The following is a 27,494-nucleotide window of genomic DNA, read 5'->3' on the forward strand; positions in this document are numbered from 1 at the left end:
GTCCCGGGCTCGCTTCTAAGAGCAGAGCTAAGAGTCCCTGCATTACTGAAGGAACTGGTAAAAGAGGTCTTAGTTTTATCTTGTATTAAAATCTGCTTTTATTACTTTGCAAATTTCCAGAAATATTTTAAGGTGCTGTCTTAATTATTTCCTGATATTAGCAAGGGATGAGTAAGAATACTTCAAGAAAGCTTAGTGGTTACCTCTTACATGTTGTGCTTTAGGGATTTTTATTTTTGCAAATAAGATGTGTAGCTGAGCCGAGGATTTTATTTTAAAGACATCAAAAAGAAAAAGCTGTAGTTCTTTTTATGCTGTGACTTTTCACAGAATACCACAGTATTATGCAGTATGTCAAAGACCTTTACAGCATAAGTGATTATTTTTTGAGAGGCAGGCATGCTGTCGGAGGTTTGGGGTCTGGTTGGGTTTTTTCCCTTATGAGTTAAGAGGGCTCTGGAGTTGTACAGGTGCCCTCCCTTGACAGTGGTGACAATCTGGTGCAGAGACCTGTTCCTGCAGATTACCTAAAGATTTCCATGGGTCTAGTTAGTCCCCCTTCCTCCTGGATTACCAACAGAACTCCTTTCTGCTGGGCAACGTGAACAAAGCTAAGGATATCTGTTTGGCACAACACTGATTACTTTCTGTTGTTTGTTTCTAGAAATGAAATATAAAGAACCGAATTTCACGCTGAGAAGAACATTTAAAGTGGAAAATACCGGACAGCTGCAGATTAATGTGAAAACTATGGAAATCAGTGGCTATACATGTGAAGGATATGGATTTAAAGTAGTTAACTGTCATGAGTTTGCACTAGGTGCCAATGCCTCTAAAGACATTGTCATATTGTAAGTGGTTTTTCTTATGGCTGAAGGGAGCCTTACATTAAGAATTCCATATACCTAACTGTTTTTTGGAGAAAAACAGTTACATCTGGTTAAATTTTGAGTTATTTTATGTAAGCTTTGAGTGTTTTGGGTTCGTGGGTTTATTTTAATACAGCACAAAAAATGAACTTTTACTCTCTTTTTGCAAACACAGTTTGATTTTTAAATAACTTCAAGTTTTTGTGATTAACTCTAGTATTACTTTTGTTACTACCCAGCAAAAGTAACTTACTGAGTTGGAGGATGTTAGTCTGTGTGTGTTTTTTAATACATTTCCTTCACTTGGGTTTTGCACAAGATCTAGATTTACATAAGGGTTTGGTGCATTGCAGTGTGTAGAAAAGAGCCTTTAGTCGATGGATTATCATCATAATGCACAGCATTTCAGTCTTGAAGATTTTGTCTGTTGCTGTAAGGATGATTGTTTAATTTGTCTGTGGCTGTTGTAAGAGATACCTGCACCAAAACTAGATCTTTTTTCCACTGCTTGGATTGAAACTTTACTGTTCAGAATATGGTATTGCAGAAGTTCAGAAGATGCTTCTGTTCTGCAAGAGGACATATGGGATATTGCAGGCAGTGAAGCTTCCACAGTATTTCTGCAACAATTTTAGTTTGGGACAAGATGGGAACACAGCAGTGTAAGGTTTATGAAACGGATTGTGGTTGTGACTTGGAGGTGAAGTGTTTAAAACCACTGTGGCTCCCCAGTGGTCGGTTCCAGCACTTAGAGCGGCAGTTAGGGGGTTTTATTGCATTCATAACTTTCCTTTAACAGATTGATCAAAACATAATTTCATTTATTAGACTGTATCTACATATGGTGTATCAGATGTGTTAAGCATAGGTGTTTATGGACTCATCACACACATCTGGGGGTATTTGAAAGATACCTGTAAGTATTTTTTAGTTAAATTACTAGGGCTACTTGTTATAAATGTTTGATTGGGGTGCCAGTCATGACAGGAATTGGAGTTTGTGGTTTGTTTGACTGACTTTTTAATGTATGAATAATATAAATTACCTCAAAGTTGTCGTGCAGTTCATGCAAAAAGTTCTAACGTGCTTTACTTTGTTTTCAGGTTTACACCTGATTTCACTGCTTCCAGAGTCATACGTGAATTAAAGCTCATCACAGCGGGAGGCTCTGAATTCATATTTATCTTGAATGCATCCCTTCCATATCACATGTTAGCAACGTGTGCAGAAGCCCTGCCCAGGCCCAACTGGGAACTGGGGCTGTACATAATCATCTCAGGAATAATGAGGTAGTGTGCACGTGTTGGTACTTACCGGTCAGTGTATGTGTGTGAGCTGCTGGAATACAGGCTAGAGAGGGATGGATGGATCCAGCACATGCTGTAACTGGTGTAAAATGAAATAGGGACAGGTGGAAAAGGATAACAAATGAAGAAACCCTCCTATGTATTGAGAGACAGTTCAAGGCTGAGGAGCACTGACCTTCTGCTCAAGCTGGGGATGAAGTCATAAGACTTCTTGCCTGGCCCTGTTTCCTTAACTGCGATTCATACTCCTGTTAACCCTGGTAAATGTGTGGGGTTTTGATAAACACAGACAAACTGTAATCAAATTAGGTGTTAAAGTACTGCTTAACCATGATTTCCCATAGAGAATTTAAGTATCTTTCTGGAGATTTGTGCTTCAGAGACACAGGGGACAATGGCTGTAACAAGCTTAGCAGATGCTTCGGATGAATTTAACTTTGCTGCCACTTGTATGTGACAGACAGCTGGTGATGCTAATAATGGGATTTCTGAGAACCTGAAGGGCTCTGTTTGCAGCGCTGTGCACTCGGGGGTTACGTAGTAGCATATTAATGCACCTTTTTCTCAGCAAACTGAGGTGAGTTTAGCTACAGCTGGTTGGAGTACAAGTTGAAAATTCCATTGCGTTTTCCTAGCCTAACCTCTGCCTGCCTTAATTCGAAATCTGGGGTTACGAACAGTGTGTCCCTGGCCATAGCTTGGATGTGGGACACTTGCCACCACTGCCTCTATCCAGGGAACACCCCAACCCAGAAACGCCTCAGCGTTAAGTTGTTACTTACCAGTAACAGCAACTGCTGTTTTCCTTTGCCATTAGCATTAAGCTGATACATCTTTGTGTGAGGTGGGTTGCTGCTGTAGGTAGGTGCCTGTCAGGAAAAAGTGGTCTTCCTGTGCTCTGCAGATCCGAAGCGTTGCCACAGATACATCATGTTTCTGTGGGTTTTTTCATATGAAGATACTGGCTCTTCCATGGTGCTGTACTGTGTTACATAAATGTTGGGTTAGGCTGTCATTCCTGCCAGGGATTGGGGGAAGAAGTAGAGAAGATAAAGTTAACAGCCCGCTGAATTTTCTTTTTCAGCTCTTCAACACATTCCTAAGTAACACTTAGGAAACTGCGTTTTCCTAAGTAACAGGAAAAGTTCTATTGTTTAGGAAACTTTGTTTCCTAACACTGCATTGCTTAGGGAGGAGCGGAGTAAATACTTCAGTGGTTTTCTTATGAATATTTGCTAGAAATGTATCAGATTAGTTTCTCTTGAGTTTATTGACAGAGTGAACGATGTTTGGCAGCTCCCAAGTGCAGTTTGCTTGGCTAATTTTGCATGTGCTGTATTGTTAACTAGCCTTTACAAAATAATGCAGAGTAATAATCCTTTCCCTCATTACATCTTTTTCCTACAAGCACAAAACACCTTTCTCAACAGCAAGCTAGAGAAGAGTCCTAATGTAACCATGTCACAATATTCCAAGGATCCTGTGCACAGCCAGCCTCTGACTTTAAAGATGCCATCACAAAGGGGTTTGCTAGTTGCCATTAAGTTGTTGTAAAGCTGTCCTTAATTGCTAGGAATGAAGAACAGTTTGAACGACAACAGCTAGGAGTTTGTCTAGATCATATTTTTAATTTGATAGGGTGGTGTTTATTTGTTGCCTTCCCTAAATTACTTTTGGTTTGGATTGTTGCCATACTTGTGGCTCCAAGTTTTGAACAAAGGAGCCAGTCCCTTTAATGGTGGACTTGCCAATGAAGCATATGTGTGCTGCAGGAGAAACCCATGAGGGGCAAGAGGGATGTGCCAAGATCATTCTTTGGTGTGTAGACTGTGCTAGTCCCCACTGTGGTGTTCCTCACGCTAATTTTTGTAAATTGAATGACACAAACACTCTGTGCTAGCTATATTTTTCTTTTCTGTTCTCTTACCATTATTTTTTTAAAGCAAAAAACGCAACCTACTGGTCCCACCACCACCATGCCAAAGCCAGCAAGTGCAGTTAAAAAGACCATGAAGCAATTTATGTTCTGTTTTTTGGTTCAGAGCTGGGGTTTGTTTATCAAAACACCAAAGTTGGCTTACGTAAAGGGAGCCGAGTCCTTACCCAGAGAGCGGCAGAGGAGAAGCCCTCGAGGTGGCCTTTTGCTGCAGCTTCCCCTGCACACCCTTTGCTGACCCCAGCACTGGGACCATGAGGGCAGCACTGTGGGGTTGAGGGGGAAGTCTACCCATCCACTCAGCCCACCAGAACCCTGTGTGCTGCAACCCAATCTTGTGTAGCACCACGGTGGTTGGTAGAGATGGGATGCTCTTGTCAGGATCAGGCCTGTGAAACTTTCAAATAGCACCATGGATTGCCATTAGTGAGTGAAAGAGATTACGCCTTTTTCTTTAATCCCAAGGGTCATTCCAGTTCTGATGGTGTGGCACCCAAAACAGGCTCTTTTGAGTAACAGTTTGTATGAGCTCATCTGAAAAATTCCTTTAAAAATGTCTTTAAATTTTCTGTTTCCTGTCAGTATATGGCACAACAATTCTTTCCTACCTTCTGCTGTCAGGTTGGCATCTGGAATTCTTTTTAATCCTGGTGGCAGGGAAAACCCCACTGATAACCTGCTCTGAACAGCTGAGATGGGCTTCAGAGTTCCTTCTATTTTGGGTGATAGTTAAAACTTAAAAGGTGGTAGCTAGGCTTAGGTTCCTTTAGCTAAAATTAAGCAAGAACTATCTCATCCTTCTGTGTGAACTGAGGCTGGTTTTCCTGTATCGGGCTTAGGAAAACTGCCAGTCAGCACAGGGCAGAACAGTAACTGAAGTTGCTATTAGAGTTCTTTGCTTGTAAACTTTCCAGGGTGGTAGGCAAGGCAAGCTTTAGTCATCACCACTGCTTCTCCTCCCCCCGAAACTCCCACCTATGAGCAGATGACATCGATAGCAGGATGAAGGTCTCTGCAGTGGTTTCATTGCTTCATTCAACAGTGCAGCTCACTGCGGCGCGTTATGTAAGCAGAGAGCTCCTCAACACCGTGTCGCAGCAGATGCAGTTGGTTGTAAAACTCCTTGAAATGATGAAGTGGCACTTCCCTAAGTGGCAGCATGTGCCTTGACCTGTAGAACAGAGCTGTACCCAAGAGCTGCTGGCTGCTTGGGTGCTGTTGTGATGTCAAATCTCCTCATTTTTCTTTTGGGTTAATACTCTCTGCAACGGAGTGTCAGGCTTACGTCTAACTTCCATTCTCAGTGCTAGCGACGTGTGTGTCACGCTAGACTCTGGTGTGTTTTCTCTTCCTATCAAAGTTGTGCCTTGGATGCATTTTTCAGCTTTTTAGTACAAGATACAAACATCTTGCCTGGTGTGATGAGATTCATTAACCTCACAGCGCTCAAAACTCAGAAATACTTAGATCACTCTCTCTCTTCTCTGCAGTGTGCTCTTTCTTTTGGTAATTGGAACAGCCTATCTAGAAGCTCAAGGAATTTGGGAGCCATTTAGGAGACGCTTGTCCTTTGAAGCCTCAAACCCTCCCTTTGATATGGGAAGGCCACTTGATCTCAGGAGAATAGTTGGAATTTCATCTGACGGGAAGTAAGTGTTTGGGTTTCCTGTGGGATGTTCTCCCTCTTCCTTTTCTATTTTTTTTCTTTACATATAAAGGCAGTAAGAAGGTAGTGCTGCTCTTCTGGTAAATTAATAAAGACCCTCACAGTTTCTTGTATAAACAGATGATTGTGAGGAACATCCATCTTTTTGGGGTTGAGTGGGGAGAGGGGAAGAAAGAAAGAAACCCAACCACATCTAAATCCTGTCAAGTTTCCTGTTAATGTTCTAAAACCCAAAAGGTATGGACTGCAGAAAAACTGCAGACCACAAGTTCCTACCTGTGGTGTCCTCAGTTACAAACAAGTTCTTCCCCTTTCAGTGTTCCCTCCAACATATATATTGACTGTCACTTTGTGGTGGTTTTGTTCACCCATACAGCAAGCAAGGGAACAGGATAAGGTAAAGGCTGCTGACTGGCCAAACAAGTTTTGGGCAGTTTTGTTGGTTCTGTGCCAAGAACAGTGTGGTTCAAGGATTCTTTTGGGCATAGCGATTCTTTTTTTCATGTGGAGTAGAGTGTGTTTGTAGGGTGTATTTAAAGGCTCGTTGTTCTTCCAGCTTGAACACGCTTGGATCAGATTCTAATCACAGTTCATCCAGAGGGATCTACGGAGGAGGCGGTTCGTCCTCGCGATCCGCTGCAGGGAGTCACAAGCAGTGCAGCGCAGCCGCGCACCTTCACAGCAACAGAAACGCACCTGACGTTGAAAACATCAAATCCAAAAGCAGCTCCAGCATAACTAATAGGACTTCAGCACAGGCGGCTTCCCTGCAGTCGGTGAACAGAGCAGGCCCCTTTGCCTTGGATTCAGGTGCCACCGCTCAGACTCATGCTGCCAGCACCAAAAGAGCCAAGGGGACGAGGCAGAACCAGCAGCCCACGCAGCAGCAAGCATCAGCTTTGGCAGAGCAGCCCCCCCAGCAACCCCCAGCTCCCGGGCCCCAGCAGCAAGAGCAACAGACTGAAAGTGCTTTGCCACAGCTCCCACTTCTCAGCCCGCCTCATGCCGAGTGTGCCGGCAGCAGAAGGCACAGCTCAGAGGATTCAGATCTCACTGGGCTCATAGAAACTATGGAGAAAGACTTTGACCACCCAGAATCCCCTTCCCCAGATGTGTTTACAGAGCAGCCCCCATCTCCACTAGCAAAAAACAAAGGTAATACGATTCTGCTTTTTTTAACCAGATGATTCATTAGGCAGAAGCCAGAGAACAAGATTTAATCAACTGTAAAGGTCGTGTTTACATAGCGTGGAAAGCGATAGCTTCTCAGCTGTTCCCTGCCCTGCAGTATGCGCCCCTGCCTCCAACACCTCCTTTCATTTCATGGCAGGGAAGTTCTCCATGCAGTGCTGGATTGAGATTCAGCCTGCAAATGTTTTGGAACATTGTGATAAAAGCAAGTGTAACTATTTATAGATTTCTGACCCTCTGAAGAAGAAAGGTGCTTTTGGTTGCTACTCCCCTGCCTTTGGGTTGGCATCCATCCCTCCCACCTCCATCATTTTTACTTGGGGCTGGGTGTTGAGGAAAGGGAAAGGGAAAAGAAAGTTGAGTGCGTTACAGGAACGGAGATGGGGAGAAAGGGAGGAGAGCAAGAGGAAGAAGAGATCTGTAACTCCCTGTGGTGTTGTTAGGGGGTGGAATTCTTCATGCCCAGGCTTGCACTTGTAGAAAATCCTTGATGTCAGGTGGTCAGCAAACTAATAATACAGCACTTGTGTTTATAAGTTGCAGTCATCATTGTGTGTGGTTGGAGTTGAGTTTGAATCATTCATGCATCTTTTTGATTGCCTAATGCTTAAAATAATTTATTGGATTTCATACATTAGATAGATTCAGACAGCTAAAATTATACATGAGCTATCTTCCTTTCTCATCAACACTTTGTTGGAGTAGAACTCGTTACCATGCTTTTGTGGTAGCCACTTCACTTGTGTCCCAGAGTTATGTGGTTATAAATTTAACCTTAAGGTGCTTGTTCCTAAGTGAGTTTCCACTTTTTTCAAGCAATGCTGTTGTACAGAAACAGCACTACTGCTGTGTCGCTCCTGAGAGAGAAAGTTGAGAAAATGAATGGTGGGAAGGCACACAAACCCTGAAGCATCTGCATGACCACATACCACCGAAGAGGTTGGGGAGTAGCGAGCAGACAGCTCTTAATTAGCTCAGAGTGGATGTGATGATGCATCTGGACTTTCAAAGGGGAGACTCTGAAGTGATGAGAGGTTTGGGGATCCTGCTGAATGTGCTGCTTTATTTCTGGGCTATTTTGGTTTAGACTGAGGTAATTCATCTCAAGAGAATTACAACCAGCTTTTCAGGTATTGTTTCACAAAGGCTGAATGGTACTCCAGCAAAGGACGTGGCTCAAGGCAGGTTTCATAGGCAGCATCTGCCCCAGCAAATAGCACAGTATTGGAGCACTAGAAAGCAAAGTGGCTGGTGGTGGGGGTGTAACGTCCCAGTAAGGTCTGCCTGAGAGGCTTCATGGCGGGCTGATCCAGTCCAGGGACGGAGCGCTTCTGGAGCCCCTCTTCCATCTGTAGTTCAACCTAACAGGAAACCAGCTCCTGCACTCTGGTCCTGCTGCACGACTCAGCTGCCATGCAGAGGTTTGAAAAGCTTGTTTCTGATCCAAATAATGTGGTGTGCCGATGGTGACAGTTGTGTACCTCCAGCAGCTTCTGGCAGGCTGTGTGCTGGGAGCTTCACTTACCCAACAGCTGCTCCAAGTGTTGACAGACCTTTGATTGCAGCTTTTCAACTGCACAGAAAGGCGTCTTCTCGAGACGGCTGTTCCCATCGATTTGTCTATCAATTTCAAAAGCTGGTTAAACAGTGATAAAATACTTAGTTCTTAACCACTTAAAAGGCTTCCACTTTCTGGCATCACTTTCATGTTCGGTGACTTTCTCCCAATGAGAAATTCATTCAGATAAATTCACGTTTTTCCCCTGCTTCAGAGGCTCTGCATCATTTGCGCCCTGACATGCTGAAATACTCAGTAAACCACCACACTCTGTATTGCAGAGCGTATTATGAATGTTGCATTCCGCAATCCAGACAGTTCTCTTGACCTCTTTGTCATCTTAGATCAACAAATCAGATTTATGCAGGAAGGCTTCTTTTGGAGAAGCCTTATTTAAAAAAAGAAACAACCCACCAAACTTACCTGTAAGCTGTAACTCGCCTCACAAAAACTCAGTGCAACTTATTAACTCAGACAGAACTTGCCTGTTTCCATTTGCCCTCTTTAGAACCATAAAGCCAGAGGGGAAGTTCCGCTGTCTGTCTGGATCTATGAACACATGCTGATATTTGTCTTCAGATAAAGAGCTCAAGCCCATCACAAACATTTGCAGAAGCAGCAGCTTCTGAACTAAAACTGGGCAGGATTCCCCTCTTTACAGTCTTCTGTTTCAGTTTCCTAACGCTGGGGCACCAGCAGGCTGCCACAGAGGCTAGATCAGATTTTTGTTAAGCAGCTGGTTCATGTTATATTTTCATGTCACGATAACATCTGAAATGGGTTTGCTGATGCTGAACATTAAATTGTTTAGCAAATCTGAGTGTGGACTGCATTTGGCACACATCTTAAGAGCAAAAGCACCCGATAAGGGAGAAGCTGACCACTAGAAAATTTCCAAGAGCTACTTTATTTATGCTTCTATTTGCATTTGCATCCAAAAGAATATTTTATTGCCAATATTTTAGTTCCTGATACAGAAAACATGGATATTAAGCATGAAAAAAACCAGGTTTGAAGGCGCTGTCCTTTGATATGTACCTGGTACTCACCAAAATACTGAAGGCAACTATATGTTTTGGTGCACTTTCCTGTGGGACATTCTGCCACTTGAAATAGGACAGCTGGCATTGTACTTCCAGACTCAATTCCAACTTGAGCTGATACAAATCCCAGAAGATGCTGAATCCACTTGCTCAGCACAGGTCAATTGAGTCGTTACTTGAGGGAACTAGTAAGTCCGTCCTGGCAGCAGTAGGCAGGTGCTGTGTGGCTCATGCATGGGAACTCGTAGGCTGAAGGGCAGCTCCCAAGGAGGGTCTCGCTGGGAAAGGCCCATGTGGCATCTGATGAAAGGCGTAAGGATATTGTGAGCGTAGGAGAATAAGAGGCGGTAAAGGTAAGGTACTGACGACCCCACACACCAGTTTCTCTGTATTGATGCTTTTTTCCAGTAACTGTTTTACTCCCCAGGAGCCAAATCCTGCCCATTTTGGAAGCCAGGACCTCTGGCTCAATTTTCAAGGTTCTTAAACCTCTGTGTTTTGAACTTAGTGCGCTGCCTCTCAGTTTGCCTGCAGACATTGCAGGAAAAACAGCTGTTGGAGTAGCTTGCTGTATTTGGGGGTTTTTTGTTTGCTTGTTTATCTGTGGGTTCCTTCAAGAAAGTGGATTAAGCATCTCCTGGAGTGTTCAACGCGTCGTTTTCCCTACTTTGAGATGCAGTAACACTTTGTGTGTCAAGCCAAACTATTTTACAGTCAGCTTAGTCATACCTCCTAGAATAGCACACTCTGGAAGAGTAACATGTGTCAAGGGGAGAAATTGTAGTTGGGGGTGAGATTTCAGGTTTTGGGGGTTGGGGGTTTTTACGTCTTTGCTAGACAAATACTGTAAGTGATTTTTCTCATCTGCTGTAGCCTTACTGCGCGTTGTGTGGGGCTTTTTCAACTGGCAACCATGCTGATCATGTCTGTTCTTCAATTTTTTGGACGGTAAAGCTTGTACCAATTACTGAAGTTCAAGTTTAAACATGGTCAGACTGTCAAATTGGATTCTAAGGTGTTTAAAAGGAATGCCAGGAGCGGAGCAAGCAGAATTATAGGTAGCCGGGTGCCCACGTCTACAGAGAGGCAGTGGTGGTGGGGCTCGGAGGTGGAGACAGTGGCACATGGAGATCAGGGTTCTTCAGGTTTGGTGCTGTCACTTGTGTGCAGTGTGGCTGTAAATGGTTGGTGTGTCCTAACAGATGAAAAATTTCAGAGGTTTAATCGTGGGGGTTGGCCTCCAAAATGAGGTGAACTAGCCCATCTCCCAGTCCTGCTGCTGAGAATCTGAAGTGCCCTTATCTCCCTAGGGAAAGGGAAAACACTTCAGCGCAAGGCTAAGCCACAGAAGAAGCGGGAAGAAAAGGACAGAAGAGGGAAAGGAAAGCAACAGGAAGATGAACTAAAAGATTCCTTGGCAGATGATGACAGTTCTTCAACCACCACCGAAACCTCCAACCCAGACACAGAACCACTTCTCAAAGAGGTAGGGCGCTGCTCGTAAAAGGAGGCTTTTCTGTATCTGGCGGGTCACCTGTGGGAGCAGGAATACAGTCTCTTCCCCCTGCCCATAAGTTCTATATATTCTAATCCCTAACAAAGGAAGAATCTTATTTAAAAGCCATTTTCCACAATCCTTGCCTTTGCTTCTCCTCTCTAAAATCTGCTCCCCTGAGTAAGAACATGCTTGAATCATGTAGTCGCAGGACTGAAGGTGCCCAAGTGACTGTGGTTTGAATAAGCCACCAGTGTTCAGCAGCACCATGGCAACTGTCCCTCCACACGCTCCTGGCCTGGGCTGCCTGCAGATAGAATGCCAAAGCGTGGGCACTAATTGATAAACAAGGTGTGCACTGACCACAAGTGTTTCCTCACTTACAGGGGGTGTCAGGTCACTGGTGGTGACTTGCACCTTTATTTTACTCATTTGGTTTACATGCTGTAACAATTTATGTAGAGGGCAGGTTGTCTTAAAGATTTGGTCCTAGAGCATGTGCTGGGCAACCCAGCAAAGCAGAGGTAATCACAAAGAGAAAGAAACCAAGCCTCAATCTTGATGTGTCTTAAATTTGAGCTTTGGAATGTTTTAGCTGGAGGAAAAAAGAAATCCATGTAATATATTTTTAACAGTTACAGTTTAATAAGCTTCCATTTGAAAAGTCCCTTTTGATTCTTCAGGGTGGCTATTTGACAGTGGGCTTGTATTCAGAACATCTCAGAAGTGGGATTTGAAAAAAAAAATTAAAATGCTGGAGTTGCTCCCACTCTTTGGTTTGTGGAAGAGTCTGTTGACATCCTGGACTGCGTACGACAGATGCGGTGTAGGTCTCAGTACAGAACTGGCATCTTTTTCAGTAGACGCGGATGCCGTGGCCTGAGGAGCCGTGTGCTTGCCAACATCTGATCTGGCTGAGGCACCTTAATTTGTTAGATATTTCAATTTCTGCTTTTACAAATAGGAAAAGAATAGATACCATATTTAGTAGGTACTCACTAAGTAGTAGAAGGATATCTTACGTGCTGCAAAAACGTGTGTTTTCAAATAACATCCTTTCCTCAGCCCTGTTTATAATAACTCTGTATGTTGTGATGCAGGAGGGACTTGGCTTTTCATGTCTGTTACCGTGTTGTGACAATGTCTTTTGTAGGAACCTGAAAAACAAAAGGGAAAAGTTACACCAGAAAAACCTGAAAGTGAAGCAGTGCAAGCAAAACAGAAAACGAAGAAACTCCTAACAAGCATCAAGAAAGAAATCCCTGTAGATGGCAAAACCAGGTAGGCATAACGTGGGCTTTTTAGTAAGAGGGGGCACCAGGCTTGAAGGGAGGGTGGATTGATAAAAATCTCTGTATTTGACTGATTGTGGCTGCCAGCCTGCTCAGTGCCAGCAGCAGATACCTTTAGGCAGCTTCCTTTTCCTTCCTCATTGCAGGGAGTATCTGAAGCTTGCAAATAGTAAATTTTCTAATGGGAACACAGTGTGGAAATAAAGAACTAAATCCAGAGAAGAAAATGGGGCTAAACAGTGTGAAGCTTTTTGTAACAGGCATCACGTACACAAAATAGGGTTCATGGTTCAATGACAGGAGCTTTGGGTGGCAGCACAGCAAGCCAGCCTTAACATAAGTGTCTTCAGTTGCCCCTGGTGACATTCCAACCAGGCAATTTTCTTTTTGGTATCCTGGAGCAAGCCTGGAGTCTCGGTTGTGTTACGAAAGGAGGCTGCTGCTGCTTCCAGTCCCTTCCCCGTACTGCAGGTGGTTCTCAGTGATGATAGAAAGGGAAAAACAGAGCCCCTGAGTCTGACTCTGTTTTGTTCTCAAATGTTATGCTGAAACCAGATTGATACCCAGGTGGCACAGAAGTCATTTACCAAATTGAGGCATGGTGTATTGGCCTGTGTCTTCCCTGTTGCTGTAATTAATACTTGACCAGCTGGGATTAGTAGGCAGTGTAAATTAAGTTTCTCCATAATATTTCTGAAAACGTTGCTTGGCAAAGCCTCCTCCCAGTTGCATTTATTCTTGCCAGTATCTGCTTCCTTTATCATCTAAATCACAAGTTCATGACATGTGGCAGTATTCAGATGCCACAATGAGAGCTGCTTTGGAATTCTTCTGCAAGAAATGGGTAAAATAATTCCTCCCTTTAGAAAGACTGAGACACATAATCAGCTGGAGTAAAAAGAACAGTACCTAGCCAAAGAAATTTGGTGGGTTTCAATCGTTTTATGTCATCGATCAAAAGATGATCACGCACATTCAAGGCAACAGCTTATCTGGAACGTGATCTAACAAGTGTGGGGGCAGAGTAGCAGAATGGCAGTTGCCACGTCTTGTTTGCCTCTGTATAACCAAAGGGTTTGTAATCCTTGAGCTCTGGGATGAGAGCTGCTCCTGGAAGGTGAGTGAGGCCTAATAAATGAGTGCGGCAGTGCAGGTAGCAAATGAGCCAGGGCTGCCGGGGCAGAGTTGCTTTGAAGATGAACATGAGTTTGACATGAGAAAGCCACAGGAGACGAGTCTTTTGTAAGACCATATGGCCCATACATAGTGTGCATTTGCGTGTGTGTGTGTGTGTGTATATCTTCAGCACTTCAGAGAGCTTAAAAATAAATGGATCTCTCTTTCATTTAGCTCCTTGGAATTGTCTTATGCTCCCCCACTGGAAAACAAGCAGCGCAAAACCTTTCCATCCAAGATACCTACACAGCATCTTTTGACAAATGGCCCGAAATCGAGAAACCTCCCCAAAATGAGAGGTAACATGAGGCTATTTTCTGTAAACACCTTGGGAGTTTTATTTGGTTGTGTGTAACCCCTCTTGAGTGCTTCACTCAGTCTGGTGTGAGAAGAAAGCTGTCCAGTTGCTGATCAGCAAACTTGCTTGTCTTTTGAATAGGTCCAGGCAGCAAGTTACTGGAGAGCAGGCCGTTGGTTTTAGCAAAGTTTCTCCCCAGTGGGTCTGGACAGGAGCTGGGAAACACCAGCAGCTCAGAAGGGGAAAAGGATTCTCCACCACCAGAGTGGGACTGTGTGCCTCTTCACAAAGCCGGCAGCTGTAAGTACTCGCTAGAGGATGACAGAATTACTCTTCTGCAGCGAATACCCGTGGGTAGGCTCGGGCTGTTTATAGATCTTCCTGTCTTTCTTTTTTCCACTGCTCAGTTGTGCTGGTGGTTTGTGCTGTAGGCCTCATACTGATAGCATCTGGTAAGAACTGGCAGGTTGGAAAACGGTGTGGGCAGAACGTGGGCCATTCCGCGGCTCTTCAGTGAGGAACAGGATTCAGAAGCTGCTGAGGAAATTGAGGAAATGAGAATTGCCATGTGAAAACAAAATGTATTTGCTGCAGCAGATGGGGTTTTTGCTTGGTCAAGTCTGCTGCAGTCAAAGTTGAAACTAATTACATGATTTGTCCTTGAGAGGGAACACTGAAAACGCCTTAATGCGGTGGTTAGCGTGGGGCACCGTTAAAAGATTTTTGGTTGTGTCGTAAGTCCCTTGTGTGGGAACCAAATCACCTTCCTCTTGGCTGCATGCAAACATAAAGCCACCCCCCTCCCCACAGCACTCTCTTAGGAGGTTCATTCTTCTGTACAAATCAGTTTATCTTGGAGCTTTTATTGCAGTACAGTCTCTGAAAATAGGTAGAAAACCTGAATAGCGTCAGGTCGGTATAGAGCAGGAGCTGTTTCTTCCATCACTGGGAACAGCCTTTGTCATAAACACAGAACCACAGACTGGTTTGGGTTGAAAGGGACCTCAAAGCCCATCTAGTTCCTCCCACTGCCACTGGCAGGGGCACCCTCCACCAGACCAGGCTGCCCAGAGCCCCATCCAACCCGGCCTTGAACACTGCCAGGGAGTGGCAGCCACAGCTTTTCTGGGCAGCCTGGGCCAGGGCCTCACCACCCTCACAGGGAAGAATTTCTTCCTGATGTCTGCTCTAAATCTCCCCTCCTTCAGCTTGGAGCCATCACCCCTTGTCCTGTCACTGCACTCCCTGATAAGCAGCCCCTCTCCAGCTTCCCTGTAGGCCCCTTCAGGTACTGGCAGGCTGCAGTAAGGTCTCACCGGAGCCTTCTTTCAGACTTCAAGTAATTTGAACAGAAAGGACAGCAGAAGCTTGAAAAGCCTTTGTTTTAAAGTAAATGCTACAGGACAGTGTTTTGTGTTTCTCTTTACAGCTACGGACAACCTTTATAAACTCTCTCTACAAACCCTGAACGCAGATGCTTTCCTGAAACAGCGACAGCACTCACCAACACCTGCCTCTCCATCTCCTCCTCCTCCTCCCTCGGCATTAGCTTTTGGGCCACGAGGAGGCACTTACAGCAGCATTGTGAACAGCAGCTGCAGCAAGTGAGTCCAAATCCGCACCTCCTACTGATTTCCCAAGCACAGAGCGCTGGTGGGGCCCGTGCGCCTCGTACGTTGCATCTCCCTTTTCAGAGCCATTTCCTCTTCCCATGGAAACTGCCTTTCTGCAGCTCGCACTCTGCAGATCTTAACCACTATTTATACTTTTCCGGGGGTTCTTACAACTTGGGAGGTTGGAAAAATACACAGTTACATGAACTGTTGAGCTGTTGACAACATTTGCATGACTGCTAGCTTAATTTGCTGCTTCTTTATCAAAGTGCTGAAGTCTAAAATCTTGCTCTCCTCCCTTCCCCCCCCCCTTTCTTTTTTCCTTTCCCTGAAGTGAAATGAAGAGCAAGCAGCCTAATGGTACCAAGCATAAGCTGGCAAAGGCAGCTTCCCTTCCAGGCCGGAACGGTAACCCCACTTTTGCTGCTGTAGCTGCAGGTTACGACAAGAGCCCAGGTACTAGAAGCAGTTCATAGTTGTAAATATTCCTAAGTATTTCCTGAATGTTCTGTTGGGGTTTTTTTTTCTTAATTTCTTCTTTTACTCATGTTGCAATTATGTATTCTTCAGGTGGCAGTGGTTTACCAAAGGTTTCTCCAAGCAAGACGGATGTTTCCAGCAATATCAGCATTTCCCACACAGTTGTTGACAGTGATGGTTCTGACAGGTAATTGTTATGTTCTCTAGGCAAATACCCAGGCCCCTAGAAAGGGGATTGTAAACTGCTAATAGCATTTTGACAGCAGTGACAGAATTCATTCCCGTTCTTTTTTCTTTTATTCTCCCCCCGCCCCTCCCCCCCCCCAAAACTCTTCTGCAAAGTCTGAGCATGACATCTCTCACTGTGCAAAAAAAAATTAGTACTTAAAATTTAGTGACTCAGAAGTAGAGGGAAGGATGTTGTGGGTGCAGTGGGGACATCCCCTGCCTCGTTCTCAGTAATTCAACAATCTCATGTTTCCTGAGCATCCAAACAGTGAGAAATCAGCTTGGCTCTGGCTCTTTCACTACTGGGGAGCACAAACCAAGGTCACCTGGAACCGTTTACAGGCAGAATATCTTGCTGCACAGCAATATCATTCACTCCCTGTTTTAACACTGCAACTGGAACTAAAACTGGACTTGGTGTAATGAGTAGGGGCAGAGTAGAGCTGTGCTCAGTCACGTTCCCCAAGGCACGTGTCTCTTCTGACATATTTTGGCAGTGTGAGTCTGCCTCAGCTGTGAAGAGCAGCGAGCGTCTGGTAACCTTTCTGGAATAGGAAACAGGCTTGAACTCAGGGTTCCGTACGCAGAGGAGTCGCCTCTGTGAGCAAGGGTTGTGGGTGGCGCTTTGGTTTATAAATGTTTATCTCTGGTTCCAGTTAATTCATACGTAGTTTCAAGAAGCTTACCCACAGGCTGGGGTGTGAGTGTTTATCCCTTCTGCTTGTCAAAAAGTGTTTTATGGTTTAGACCCTATGAGTTTTCTGAAAAACTGATCAGAAGAGTTGCTGTCAGGTAGGAAAGTGGTATTTCATGGAATCTTTGGTTAAAACGAAAATTGGTTCCCAAACTCTCCATAACCATTGAAAATATACATATACATATATATATATACACACACTGAGAGAGTTGGGCTTGTTCAACCTGGAGAAGGCTTTGGGGAGGCCTTATTGCAGCCTGCCAGTATACAGGAATGCTGGAGAGGGGCTGTTCACCAGGGACTGCAGTGACAGGACAAGGGGTGATGGCTTTAAACTGAAGGAGGGGAGATTTAGAGCAGACATCAGGAGAAGATTCTTCCCTGTGAGGGCAGTGAGGCCCTGGCTCAGGCTGCCCAGAGAAGCTGTGGCTGCCCCCACCCTGCCCCGACCTGGTTGGGGCTCTGGGCAGCCTGGTCTGGTGGAGGGTGTCCCTGCCCATGGCAGGGGGTCGGACTAGGTGAGCTTTGAGGTCCCTTACACTGGTTTGGGTTGGATGACACACACAGGCATTTGTACCTATACATTAGTATATAGATCAGTAAGTTACTGTTGCCAGCAGCACTGTGTTGATGAGCTGTGTGTTGCTTTCCCATTTCTCCATAATGTTTAGTTCGGGTTTGTGGAGTCCTATCAGCAATCCCAGCAGTCCCGACTTCACACCTCTCAACTCCTTCTCGGCATTTGGACATTCTTTTAACCTAACTGGAGGTGAGTTTTTGGTTTCAAGTATTTTCTGCATTCAAATACAGGTGAAGAAAGGCTCTGTCTCCATCCCACTGGTCTAAGTACAGAGAGTGTTCCTGTCCCTTCCCCCAGAAAGGATGGCTACGGGCAAAAGTGCATTAAAACCTTGCTGGTGTATTCAGTGTCTTAGCCTAGAGAGAGTTGATGGAAACTCTTTAGAATGTCTGTTGGGCTGGAGATACTTAGTTTTGAAATTTCTCAGTTTCAGAAAAAGAGAAAAATTTCTTTTTTTTTTTTTTTTTTTCCCCTTAGTTTTCCTCCTGTTCATCCCCCAAAGCTTTACTGGCTCAAAAGGGAGCCCCTGGGCCTGTGGCTGGCTTCCTGAGCACTGAACACCTGCATAAAATGATCGTGCTCGAAGTCAGGCATTAGTCCATCCCTTGTGTTGCTTCCTCTCTTCTCCCATAGTGTTTGCAGAGCTGCATGGTGAACTGATGCACACTAAACCCAGCCGTTGATCCCTGTGTTTAAACATCTAGGTACACTTTCCCTAGGTGACTGTTGAGACGGGCCTTGGTGCAGGCGGGCTGTGTTGCAGGGCGTGGATGCTCTGTGTACTTACTCTAGATGAGTACACCGCGCTTGGGGACGCACGACAGGTTTCTGGGGTGTCTGCAGACGATGATAAGCAAAGCAATTTGTATGTGGCGTTTGCAAAACGGGCAGTGGGTCACCTGGGAAAATGCTGTCTGCTGAAGAAATGGTGTCTACTGAACAATAGCAGCTGCTGCTGTGGGGTGCTTTCAGCAGCAGCAACACTGGGCACCAGTGGCTCTGCAGGACAGCAGTTCTGTGCTGGGGAGCAGGCAAACCACAAGCACTGGTGCTGCCCTTTCCTTCTCTATCAGAGATGGGGGCTGGGCGAGGCACAGCGGGTGCCGCATCCCGCCTGGGAGTGGCTGGCTTCCTGAGGGCACGCTGGGACTGCGGCAATTAGGAGAGAGGCTCCTTCAGCCCAGCTGTGTACTCTTCTTGCAGTTACCTTAGGAGGAACTGCTGGGACTCTGGGTATTGCTGTGCTTCTGCCTGGCTCCCTGGCTGGCTGCTGTCGGGTAAATAATACCAGGAACCAGCCAAATCCCATCGCCTGATAGGGAGTGATACACAGTGAGCATGTAACTCTGTTCCCTGATACAATCAGGATTTGACCTGTGTAGTCACCATCTGACGTAGGGCAGTGAGGTGAGTTCTGCATTCTGTGTGACCTTTCTAATCTCAGTCCTTGCACTGCAGCAGGACGTTAGGAAACTGTGGGGGAAAAAACTGTGAAAAGTATTAGTCTGCTGCAGCTCTTTTTCAAAGAGGAAGAGTAATGAACTCCTTGTTGTTTCATTTTATTTTTAGAAGTTTTTAGCAAACTTGGTTTAGCTCGGTCTGCGTACGGGCAGGATGTGCAGAGAAACTGGAGCGAATTCAATAATGTTCCGTCATCCATCTGGGATCCTTCAGCTACAGATTCTGTACCCTCCTGGCCAACGAGCTCGAGTTCCCCCACTCACACAACGGCAGTAAGTATTCAGTCCAAATGCAGCGTTTTATTACTGTTACCAACTTGCTCTGTAGCTCACATCCAGTTTTATTTCGAGGATTTTTAAATTGGGGGGAAAAGAATCAGCTGAAGAATAAAGGGAAAGGGGAGTTTATGTACTCATCGTTCTGTAGAGCTGACATGGCGGTTGAACAGTGTGATTAGTCCCCTCACACATGGATGATGAATCTGTGTGAATTGTTTCACATAAAAATACTTCTCCTGAGAGCATCTTGCTGCCTGACACGTGTGCTCCATTCCCACGTGCCTCAGGATTGTAGATGGAGCCGTTGTGCTCCTGTGCCACGGCTGGACGCTGCCTCTGTCACTTCCAGTTTGATGGACGATTGCAGAGTAGCCATATGATAATTTTCAGACCTTGATTCTGCTTCCTGAATCCAGCGTTGCACTGACTTGTAAAAAACCTTTATCTGTAAGATGTAAAATTATGTTGTTTTCAGCTTAGGAAAAGCAGTGGAGCATAAGGTGAAGCCTTATGCTGCTAACTTTGGAGATCTTGACTATAGCCAAAGAAGATAAAACAACTTTTACACGGGCAGCACTGGTCTCTCATCCTGGTGCTTCTCAATCTGTCAGAATAAAACTTACGCCACAACAGCTGTCTTCAGTGCCAGCTGAAATCGTTCTTCATCTTGTCTTCTGAAAATGCTTTTGTAGTGAGTAAGAGGCAGTGTTTACTTCACCTGGTAGCGGTTCAGATGGAGCGGGGGAAGGCGGGGGGCAGGGGAAGCTGAAGAAGGTCACGCAGCTTCTTATAGACACACACGCACTGATCCTGCCCTTGTCATGCGGTTACAGCCACAGCTGCAACCTCACCACAGCTACACGAGGAGAGATTTTTGCTTCTGGGCACATGGAGGGCAGGTTCCTCAGCATGTGATAGAAGGAGGCACTGAGGACAACCAGAACAATCTCTCTAGCTCCTAACTCCAACATGTTTCCTGGCTGCTGCTGAGAAATAGTTGGAGGTGTGCTTCAGGAAGCACTGAGATGGAAGCCAGACAAATGGTATAGAGGAATTGTCAGTCTCTCCCTTTAAGTAGTTTGATTTGGGGCATGAGTGGGGAAGCACTTTAGGAGCTTACTCAAGGAGAAGATAATTTAATAAACAAGAAGCAGCAGAGAGATGGAAATGTTCAAAGGCTCTTTAATGAGAGTGATTTTTTTTCAAGTGCTCATGGTGAGCAAGGACAGGAAAGCTTGGCTGTTCTGTCACTGAACCTCCTGGCTCTAGGTGCTGGGTAAGAGAGCAGGGACCAGGCCAGGGCCCTGTCCCTTTCTTCATTCTGGCACAAGAGCCAAAGCCCATCTTGCACACAGTGCTCATACAGTGGCTCCTGTGTTACCTCTTTTCTAGGAAGGTTTCTGGGGAGTTGATTTTGATCATCCTCCTTCCTTACTCCTCTTGCTTTCCCATTTTACACATAACTCTGCTTCTGTGCTAAACAGCGTTTGACTTCTGGGCCCCATCTCCCCTCAGGTCTTGCTGCGTTGCTGGTACTTCTTCCCAAGTTTCTTTCTAACCACAGCCCCCCCATTCCTCTTTCACCATTTCCCTGCTTGTAGCTCTGTGTGCCAGCCACTGTACCTCCTTCCACCAGCCTGGAAAGGGAGTAGCAGGCTCACCGAAGGCACTCTGCTCTGCCGCTCCTTTCCTGGTTGCTTCTCCTTTATAAGCAACTGCCTTTCTACCAGCTGTCCCAAACACTTTGGGGACACGCAGGAATAGTTCCTGGCTTTTGCCCACAGCAGGAAATAGGGTGGACGTGTAGTGTGTTAGGGTTGGTGTCTAAGCAGCAGAGTGAGCATTGTAGTCTTATGCTCATATAGCTTAAATATAAACATTTAGTTATGTAAGAGTAATAAACTCTGACCGTAGTTTGGCTCAACTTCTCAGTGACATTGGAGAGTCCTAACGATGTTGGCCTGGTTAACCCCTGAGTATGCTCAAAACTCCTGTCCAACCCTCAGTATCAGATTCCTTTGGTGATGTGCTGGCGTCCAGCCAATTTCAGGTGTGATTAGACTGAGCATATCTTCATTCCAGGGGAGGAAATAAAATCCTGGCACAAAGCCACTTTCAGAGTCTACCTTGTTTACTTTAATAAAGGGATTTTAATTTTAATCTTCAGATGCAGAGCACACTGACACTGGGTAACCTTTAGTGTGCATTATCTGAGGGCAGAGATCTTGGGAAGGGATGTCCTCTCTCCACCCAGTAAATCCAAACATAAGGATGTTTGTACCTTACAGCACATACTCAACAAGTCCACTGCCTTTTGGATGTATCAAGTTTACTGTATATTTGCAAATTGAATTTACAGCATATGTACATTAAGTCTTTTGGCGCTGAGGTATGTAGGGCGCTAAGCCCACACGTAGCAGGTTCTGTGCTAATATTAGCATGGACGTTACGCTAACCTCTCTCATCTCCATCTTGGGCTGCTTCCGGGTATCACTTTCCACCACACCATGGGTTAGATTCCTCTGCTTGTGGCTTGCTACTGTTTGGGCTTTAATAAAGCAGTTGGCAAAACCTGGGCCTTGTTCATTTCTGCATGTGTTCTCTAGGCTTGCTGTACCTGTCCTGTGCATCCCAAATGCATTTGTGACATGTCTTGCAGCACACCTGCATCTGCACCGTGACCATTTGTCAGCGACTTCCAGATGTCTTGAGCCAGGACAGACTTACTGGAACTCAGTGACAAATGGCCAGTTCTCTAATCTCCTCTCCCTTCATCTTGGAGAACTTTTGGATGGGGGGGAAAAAAGTATGTACAGGGAATATGGGGAGATACAGTGGGGCTGAACACAGGTAGGTTCATCCAAAATGTACAGTTCTGTAACAGCGATGTTTGAATACAAGGAGAGAAGTTGGCAAAAAGCTGCACCCCTACTCCCATCCCTCCCTCCCCCCCCTAAAAAAAAAAGGATCAAGGAGCAGACTTTGCTGTTACCACCCATTACAACTTGACTTTTGTTGGGTTTTTTGAGACTTAAGCCATGTTTATCTACCTCATTCTAACTAGTTTAATTAAGCTTGAGCTTTCTGGCCCTTGTGTGTTAAAGCTTGACTATTAGTGGTGCTTAAGTTAGTAATGGTATGGGGAGTGTATAAGCTCAAATGAAAACAGCTTAAAGGCGTGTAATGTAGTTGCACTCTGCAGCCCCTTCAGTTCCCAGATGTGTTTGGTGCCTGTTCATGGTGTGGTTCCTCTGGGCAAGCTCTAGTTAAGGGGGTTCAAAACTCCCTGTTGCAGTGAAGACAGGGGAGGTTCCACAGCAGGCTTGCTGCTGCTTAGACACTTTCCTTGCAGGGGGGCTGTAAGCAGGGTGAAAACAGAAGTTGCTGAACTGCTGCTTACCTGGCTCTGTCTTTACTGCAGTCGATCCTTGGCAACTCAAGCGGCCTGTGGTCTACCACTCCATTCAGCAGTTCCATTTGGTCAAGTAATCTCAACAGTGGCCTTCCCTTCACCACTCCAACAAACGCGCTGTCGGGCATTGATCTCATGGGTAGTGAGAACTCCGCCGCCGCTCCTCCTCCGCCCGCTGCCGCCGCCGTTGCCAATCCTGCTGAAGACATGGGACAGACCTACAATCCTTGGAGAATTTGGAGCCCAACAATTGGAAGAAGAAGTTCAGATCCCTGGTCTAATTCACACTATCCTCATGAAAACTGAAGTGAAAGAAAATAAACTCTTATCCAGGTCATGATACAATTCTAAATGCAAATTTTTGAAACACCATTTTCAGGCTGTTGCTGGTCATTGCTTCCCCCGCCCTGCTCTTTCTTTTTTCCTTTGCCCCCCTCTCCCCCCCTCCCCCCTCCCCATGCTCTCATCACTCGCTCCTTTCTGAGGTCTGTCCTGCAATGTGGTAGTGTGAGATTGCAGATAAGCTTGAAAAAGTCTGGGTGTGGTCACCAATCCCAACTGCAGCGGAAGCCTGTAAATCTGAACAATTCCACTGGTTTCATATTTTACCATCTGCCATCTTTATTTAAGAAACAATTTGAACTATCAAATGGCCCTGGCATGCAATACTTTTATGAAAAGTACTGGTTTGGGTTTTTAAATTTTTTCCAGTATTACCCTTCAAGTTCTAATTTAAAATCAAGAGGCACTTTGTGCTAAAATGCAGAGTATTTTTTTAAAATAAGGCTGTCTTTGTTAACACAGGTTCTAAGAATGTAAAAACCAAACAAACAACACAAAACCAACACAAAACCTTAAGAGCAAAACGGCTGAATGTAAGAGCATTCTGTGGAGACAAATAACCTTTCCGTGCTGTTTGTACATTTGTAAACCTGAATGCATTTTTAAGTTGAACTGAAATGCACACAGCCAAGACTTGTGGAAGAAACAAGATATCCTGTGCATTTCTTAACAGATACAACTTTGGGTTGTACTTTAAAATAAATACTGCTTTTTTCAAGATCTGCCTGCTCTAAGTCTGTTCTCCCGGTGCCTCCGACCCCACTTGGCAGTGGGAGCCTTCAGGCCAAAAGGTAGGTGCTGAGCACAGGGCCTGTACTAACAGAAGCTTCCCTGCAGATGAAACCTGGCTTCTCAGCAGCGTGGGTTTCTGTAGCAGTTGAGAGTTTTTCAGGGTTACACAGTGCCACCCGCTCAAAAATCTGCTGTGTAGCAAAATGCTGGGAAAAATGCCCACACTGTGTAAGTTTCCAAGTCTCAGGCAGAGCAGCAGCTACTGATGGTTACGCTACGCCCATACCTCTGTAACACCCTTCTTGCATAGGGCTGAACAAGAGCTTAAGGCTATTTTTAGATATGATTTCTCTCTCCCTTTAAAGTGCCCCTTTCCCTTCATTAACATTAAGGCAAACCCCAGTGACTGTGTGTATTCACCTGAGCTAAAGCCAGGTGAAAACAAGCCCATTGCAAGAAAGCATTAACAGACATTAGAAACATGCATTTTCCTATGACTCAGGGGCACTACCTCAAACTTGCAGCAGCAGGTTCTTACTAGAACCCATCCTTTAAGGGAGTAGGAACTCTATTTTAGTTGCAACCTTGATGCTACCAGGAATATCTGTATGCAGCGAACTATGAGGGTTAAATAAATAACTGGGACCGAGTGACCACTTTTCCAGCTCACATTATGTAGTAACCAAAATCCTTACCACTGTCAGATGGCTGTCTTCTTCCTGCTGCCACCATCAGAAGCTGGAAGATACAGATCTCTGAAAGAGGAACCTGGTGGAACTCCTTTGTTCTTAATGTTTGGGTATTTCTCGAATCATGCAAGGTCAGGAAATGTTCAACTTGGATTTGTGTGCAGTTTCCCTCTGAGTAACTGGGCAAACAAGTCTCTCTCTTACTGCATGCAAAATAAAGAATAAGTAGTTAAGCTCCTGACAAGCCAGGGCCTGCCTCTCTGAACATGGAACTGGGGAAGAAAGCCAGCAGTAACTTCAAGGTGAGAGGAGCTGCTTAAGGTAATGTGCAACCTTGTTTTTCCAGCAGGTGTTTATATTGGAGCTGATTCCATGGAGGACAGAAGCAGAAACCATTCTGAGACACTAATAGTCCTCAATGCTCTAAGCAGCTGCGAGGACAGGAAAAAATTTCTGCTTTTCAAACATTTCCCTTTGAACCAGACAAGGCAACAGCCAAGTAATTTAGACTTTTCTTCCCCCAAAATGTGAGCCGTTCCTTTGTGTGAATGCAAATAACCTCTGCAGCCTGTACAATACTCTCAGTTCTTGCTTTTCAGCACCAATTAAATATTACTTAAGTTCCAGGGGTGAAACAACCTAGTAATATCTTTGATACACAGTTTTCAGTTTCCTAAGAGAGGAAAAAACATGTCCTTCTCCCCATATTTATAATGAAAATGTCCTCTGCCTAGTTAAAGAAAGCAAAAGAGCTGCCTTCAAATGAAGCCTGAACTGTAATTGACAGCATGTAGGTGAAAGAAAGTCTGGGCACATGTCAGGTATTTCTAAAGAAAGCTCTGTGTATGGTACAACACAGGTTTTGTGTCTACCCTCCAGCTTCATCACAGATTAACAGGAGTGACCTCTCATGATAAAGGAACTTGGGGAGAAGTAAGGACAAAAGCAAAGGTGGACTCTGTTTTCAAAGGCAGAATGAATGAGACAAGCTCAGACTTTGAGGGAAGTTCCACCTTTGAGTAAAAAGACCAGAGGAAAAAACAGCTTAAAGCACTTGGAAGCTGGGCTCTCCTGGAAATCAGGGAGCTCACAGTTCTTCTGATAACTTAAAACATTTCTTCAGAGTAACATCAGAGCCAGACTACCATGAGTCAGTTTTCCTCTTCCAGACCTGGAAGCTACTAGGAATACAAAGTTCCCAGCAAGGAAGAGAAACAATTAGTATTAATTTCTGTCATTATTTTGGTGCTCCTAAAGGGCAATTCTATTCTGCCAACTCTAACAAATAGGCTTTAAAAATAAGCCTGAAAAGTTTCTGGCCTGTTATGAACATGAAAAAGCCTCAAGTAGGTAAGTATGGCCCCAACACATGAAATCAGTTTAATTGGCATGAGCTGTACTTCTAAAAGCTCTTGAAAGGCATCAGAGGTGGTGTTAAAGTATCAGAACAGGTTATAAAATTCCAGTGAAAGGACAGTTAGTGTTTATGTCACAGCACCAGACACTTGGGATGAACCAACCTATCAGTGAACAGGTCTGAGCCCAGCCACAGCTACGGCTCTGCCAGCAGTGATATGTCATGCAGCTTGGCCACTGCCCTGTGAGAGAAATGCCAACCTGGGGAAAGCATCGTGGTCAAGCAGTACTGAACTGTGTCCACTGCACTCTAGCTGACCATGACCCAGTGAGAGGTAAGTCTTTGGCCCTGGTAGGGTAGGAAGCTCTCTTTCACTGGAACTGTTTCACCTAGAGTGATGTTTTGTGCTAAATATAGCTTTGACTGTGCCTTCTCTGTTTCCCCAACCTGTAATTATGAGCAAGTTCTCAGCTTCAGCGTTCGAGCCTCGCGAAGCGCTGACGGGTTCAGCTCACGGTGAGTCAGTCTGTCAGAAGAGCCGCACGCGGGGACTGGAAACAGCCCAGCTGCTCCTGTATGGTGGCGGCAACTGGTAGAGCCTCCGGTCATCTCATTTTAAACAGGTTCTGCTGTAAATCTCAGTGTTTTGCTCGGTGCCTGTTTTCACCTAACACCAGCCAAGGATGGGCTTCATGTTCAAATGGTGCTTTAGTCACATAAACACTAAAGCATTCATCAGGGTGACTGGATCAGGATCAGCAGCTCTTCATCAGCCCTCAGTGCAACTGCTAACCATGCTCACTACTACTAGTTTGCTACATAGATACTGTGTAATCCAACAGCAAACAGAGCATGGTTTGTTGGGGGTTTTTTTTCCCTTTTTTTGGTCACGTATATTAAAGAAGAAATCAACCAGCCAGAAAGCAAAGCCACACAGCATCTGCAGGAACCAGAGAAATATTATGAAGCACTAACCTAAACTCTGGGGAACTAATAAAAATCTTAAGAGTATTAAGAAGCAATGAAAACCCTAATATCATGGTTACTTGCTGGGACATGAGGACTGTTCTGAGCAAAAAAATTATATGGCAGGACTTTATAAAGGTAGCTGCTCGGATCCAAAAACATCAGTTGACCTTAAACAGCAGATTACCTTGTACCAAGAGAAGTGCAGAAAGTAGAAGGAAGCATCAGGGAAGATTTTATGGCCACCTCCTAAGGAAATCCCCTTGAGGTGTTTTGGCAAGCTAGGATCACCAATTAGCAGTCCTGCAGAAAAGTTCCTGTATCTGAGCCCTGACATCAGTCTCTATCTGCCCCTTGTGAAGCAAATGTTTGAGTCAGCATTGTAACACCAGAAAATACAGGATCTTAAAGTGGCACACTCAGTGTCTCAAGTTTTACAAGAAACCACTCAAGGAGTCCTTGAGTGGCAGTGGGAAGTGACTGGGAGGGGCTGTCACTGTGATAACAGGATTCACGTGGGATTTGTGCCAGTGAGCACTTACAGGAGGTGAGGTGAAGTAAACAGACTGTCCTGGAGTCCTATCCAGGCTCTCTTGCAATTGCACTGTGAAAAACAAGTGCAAACTAAACAAGACGGGATCTGGATTCCAGCATCCTGCAAGAGACAGAAGGTACTGGCTGGGGAGGGTGTGGGCAAGCAGGAGGGGAATGCAATGAGGGGTGGGGTTGGAGACATACCTCTGGAAAAGAGGATCAGGCTGTCTATTTAATAATTCTGTGGATAACAAAATATTCCCAAGGGGAAAAAATTAATTAGCTATTCTGGAA

General features: G+C 45.1%; 1 protein-coding gene across 1 annotated transcript in view; it reads left to right on the forward strand.

Moving 5' to 3' along the window:
* The window catches only part of TMEM131 (transmembrane protein 131), a 105,691-nt gene extending 82,049 nt beyond the window's left edge, over positions 1-23,642 (forward strand). The window contains exons 28-41 of the mRNA XM_084279098.1: positions 665-851; positions 1,973-2,158; positions 5,603-5,761; positions 6,335-6,933; positions 10,881-11,056; positions 12,219-12,346; positions 13,708-13,832; positions 13,973-14,131; positions 15,261-15,435; positions 15,779-15,900; positions 16,015-16,111; positions 17,521-17,618; positions 18,999-19,162; positions 22,590-23,642. Of these exons, the coding sequence (XP_084135224.1) occupies positions 665-851; positions 1,973-2,158; positions 5,603-5,761; positions 6,335-6,933; positions 10,881-11,056; positions 12,219-12,346; positions 13,708-13,832; positions 13,973-14,131; positions 15,261-15,435; positions 15,779-15,900; positions 16,015-16,111; positions 17,521-17,618; positions 18,999-19,162; positions 22,590-22,886 (2,672 nt within the window). The 3' untranslated portion in view covers positions 22,887-23,642. The remainder of the gene's footprint in view (positions 1-664; positions 852-1,972; positions 2,159-5,602; positions 5,762-6,334; positions 6,934-10,880; positions 11,057-12,218; positions 12,347-13,707; positions 13,833-13,972; positions 14,132-15,260; positions 15,436-15,778; positions 15,901-16,014; positions 16,112-17,520; positions 17,619-18,998; positions 19,163-22,589) is intronic.
* Positions 23,643-27,494: the final 3,852 nt, after the last annotated feature.

The sequence above is a fragment of the Gallinula chloropus genome (genome assembly GCF_964237585.1).
Source record: "Gallinula chloropus genome assembly, chromosome: 1".
NCBI classification, from domain to species: Eukaryota; Metazoa; Chordata; class Aves; order Gruiformes; family Rallidae; genus Gallinula; species Gallinula chloropus.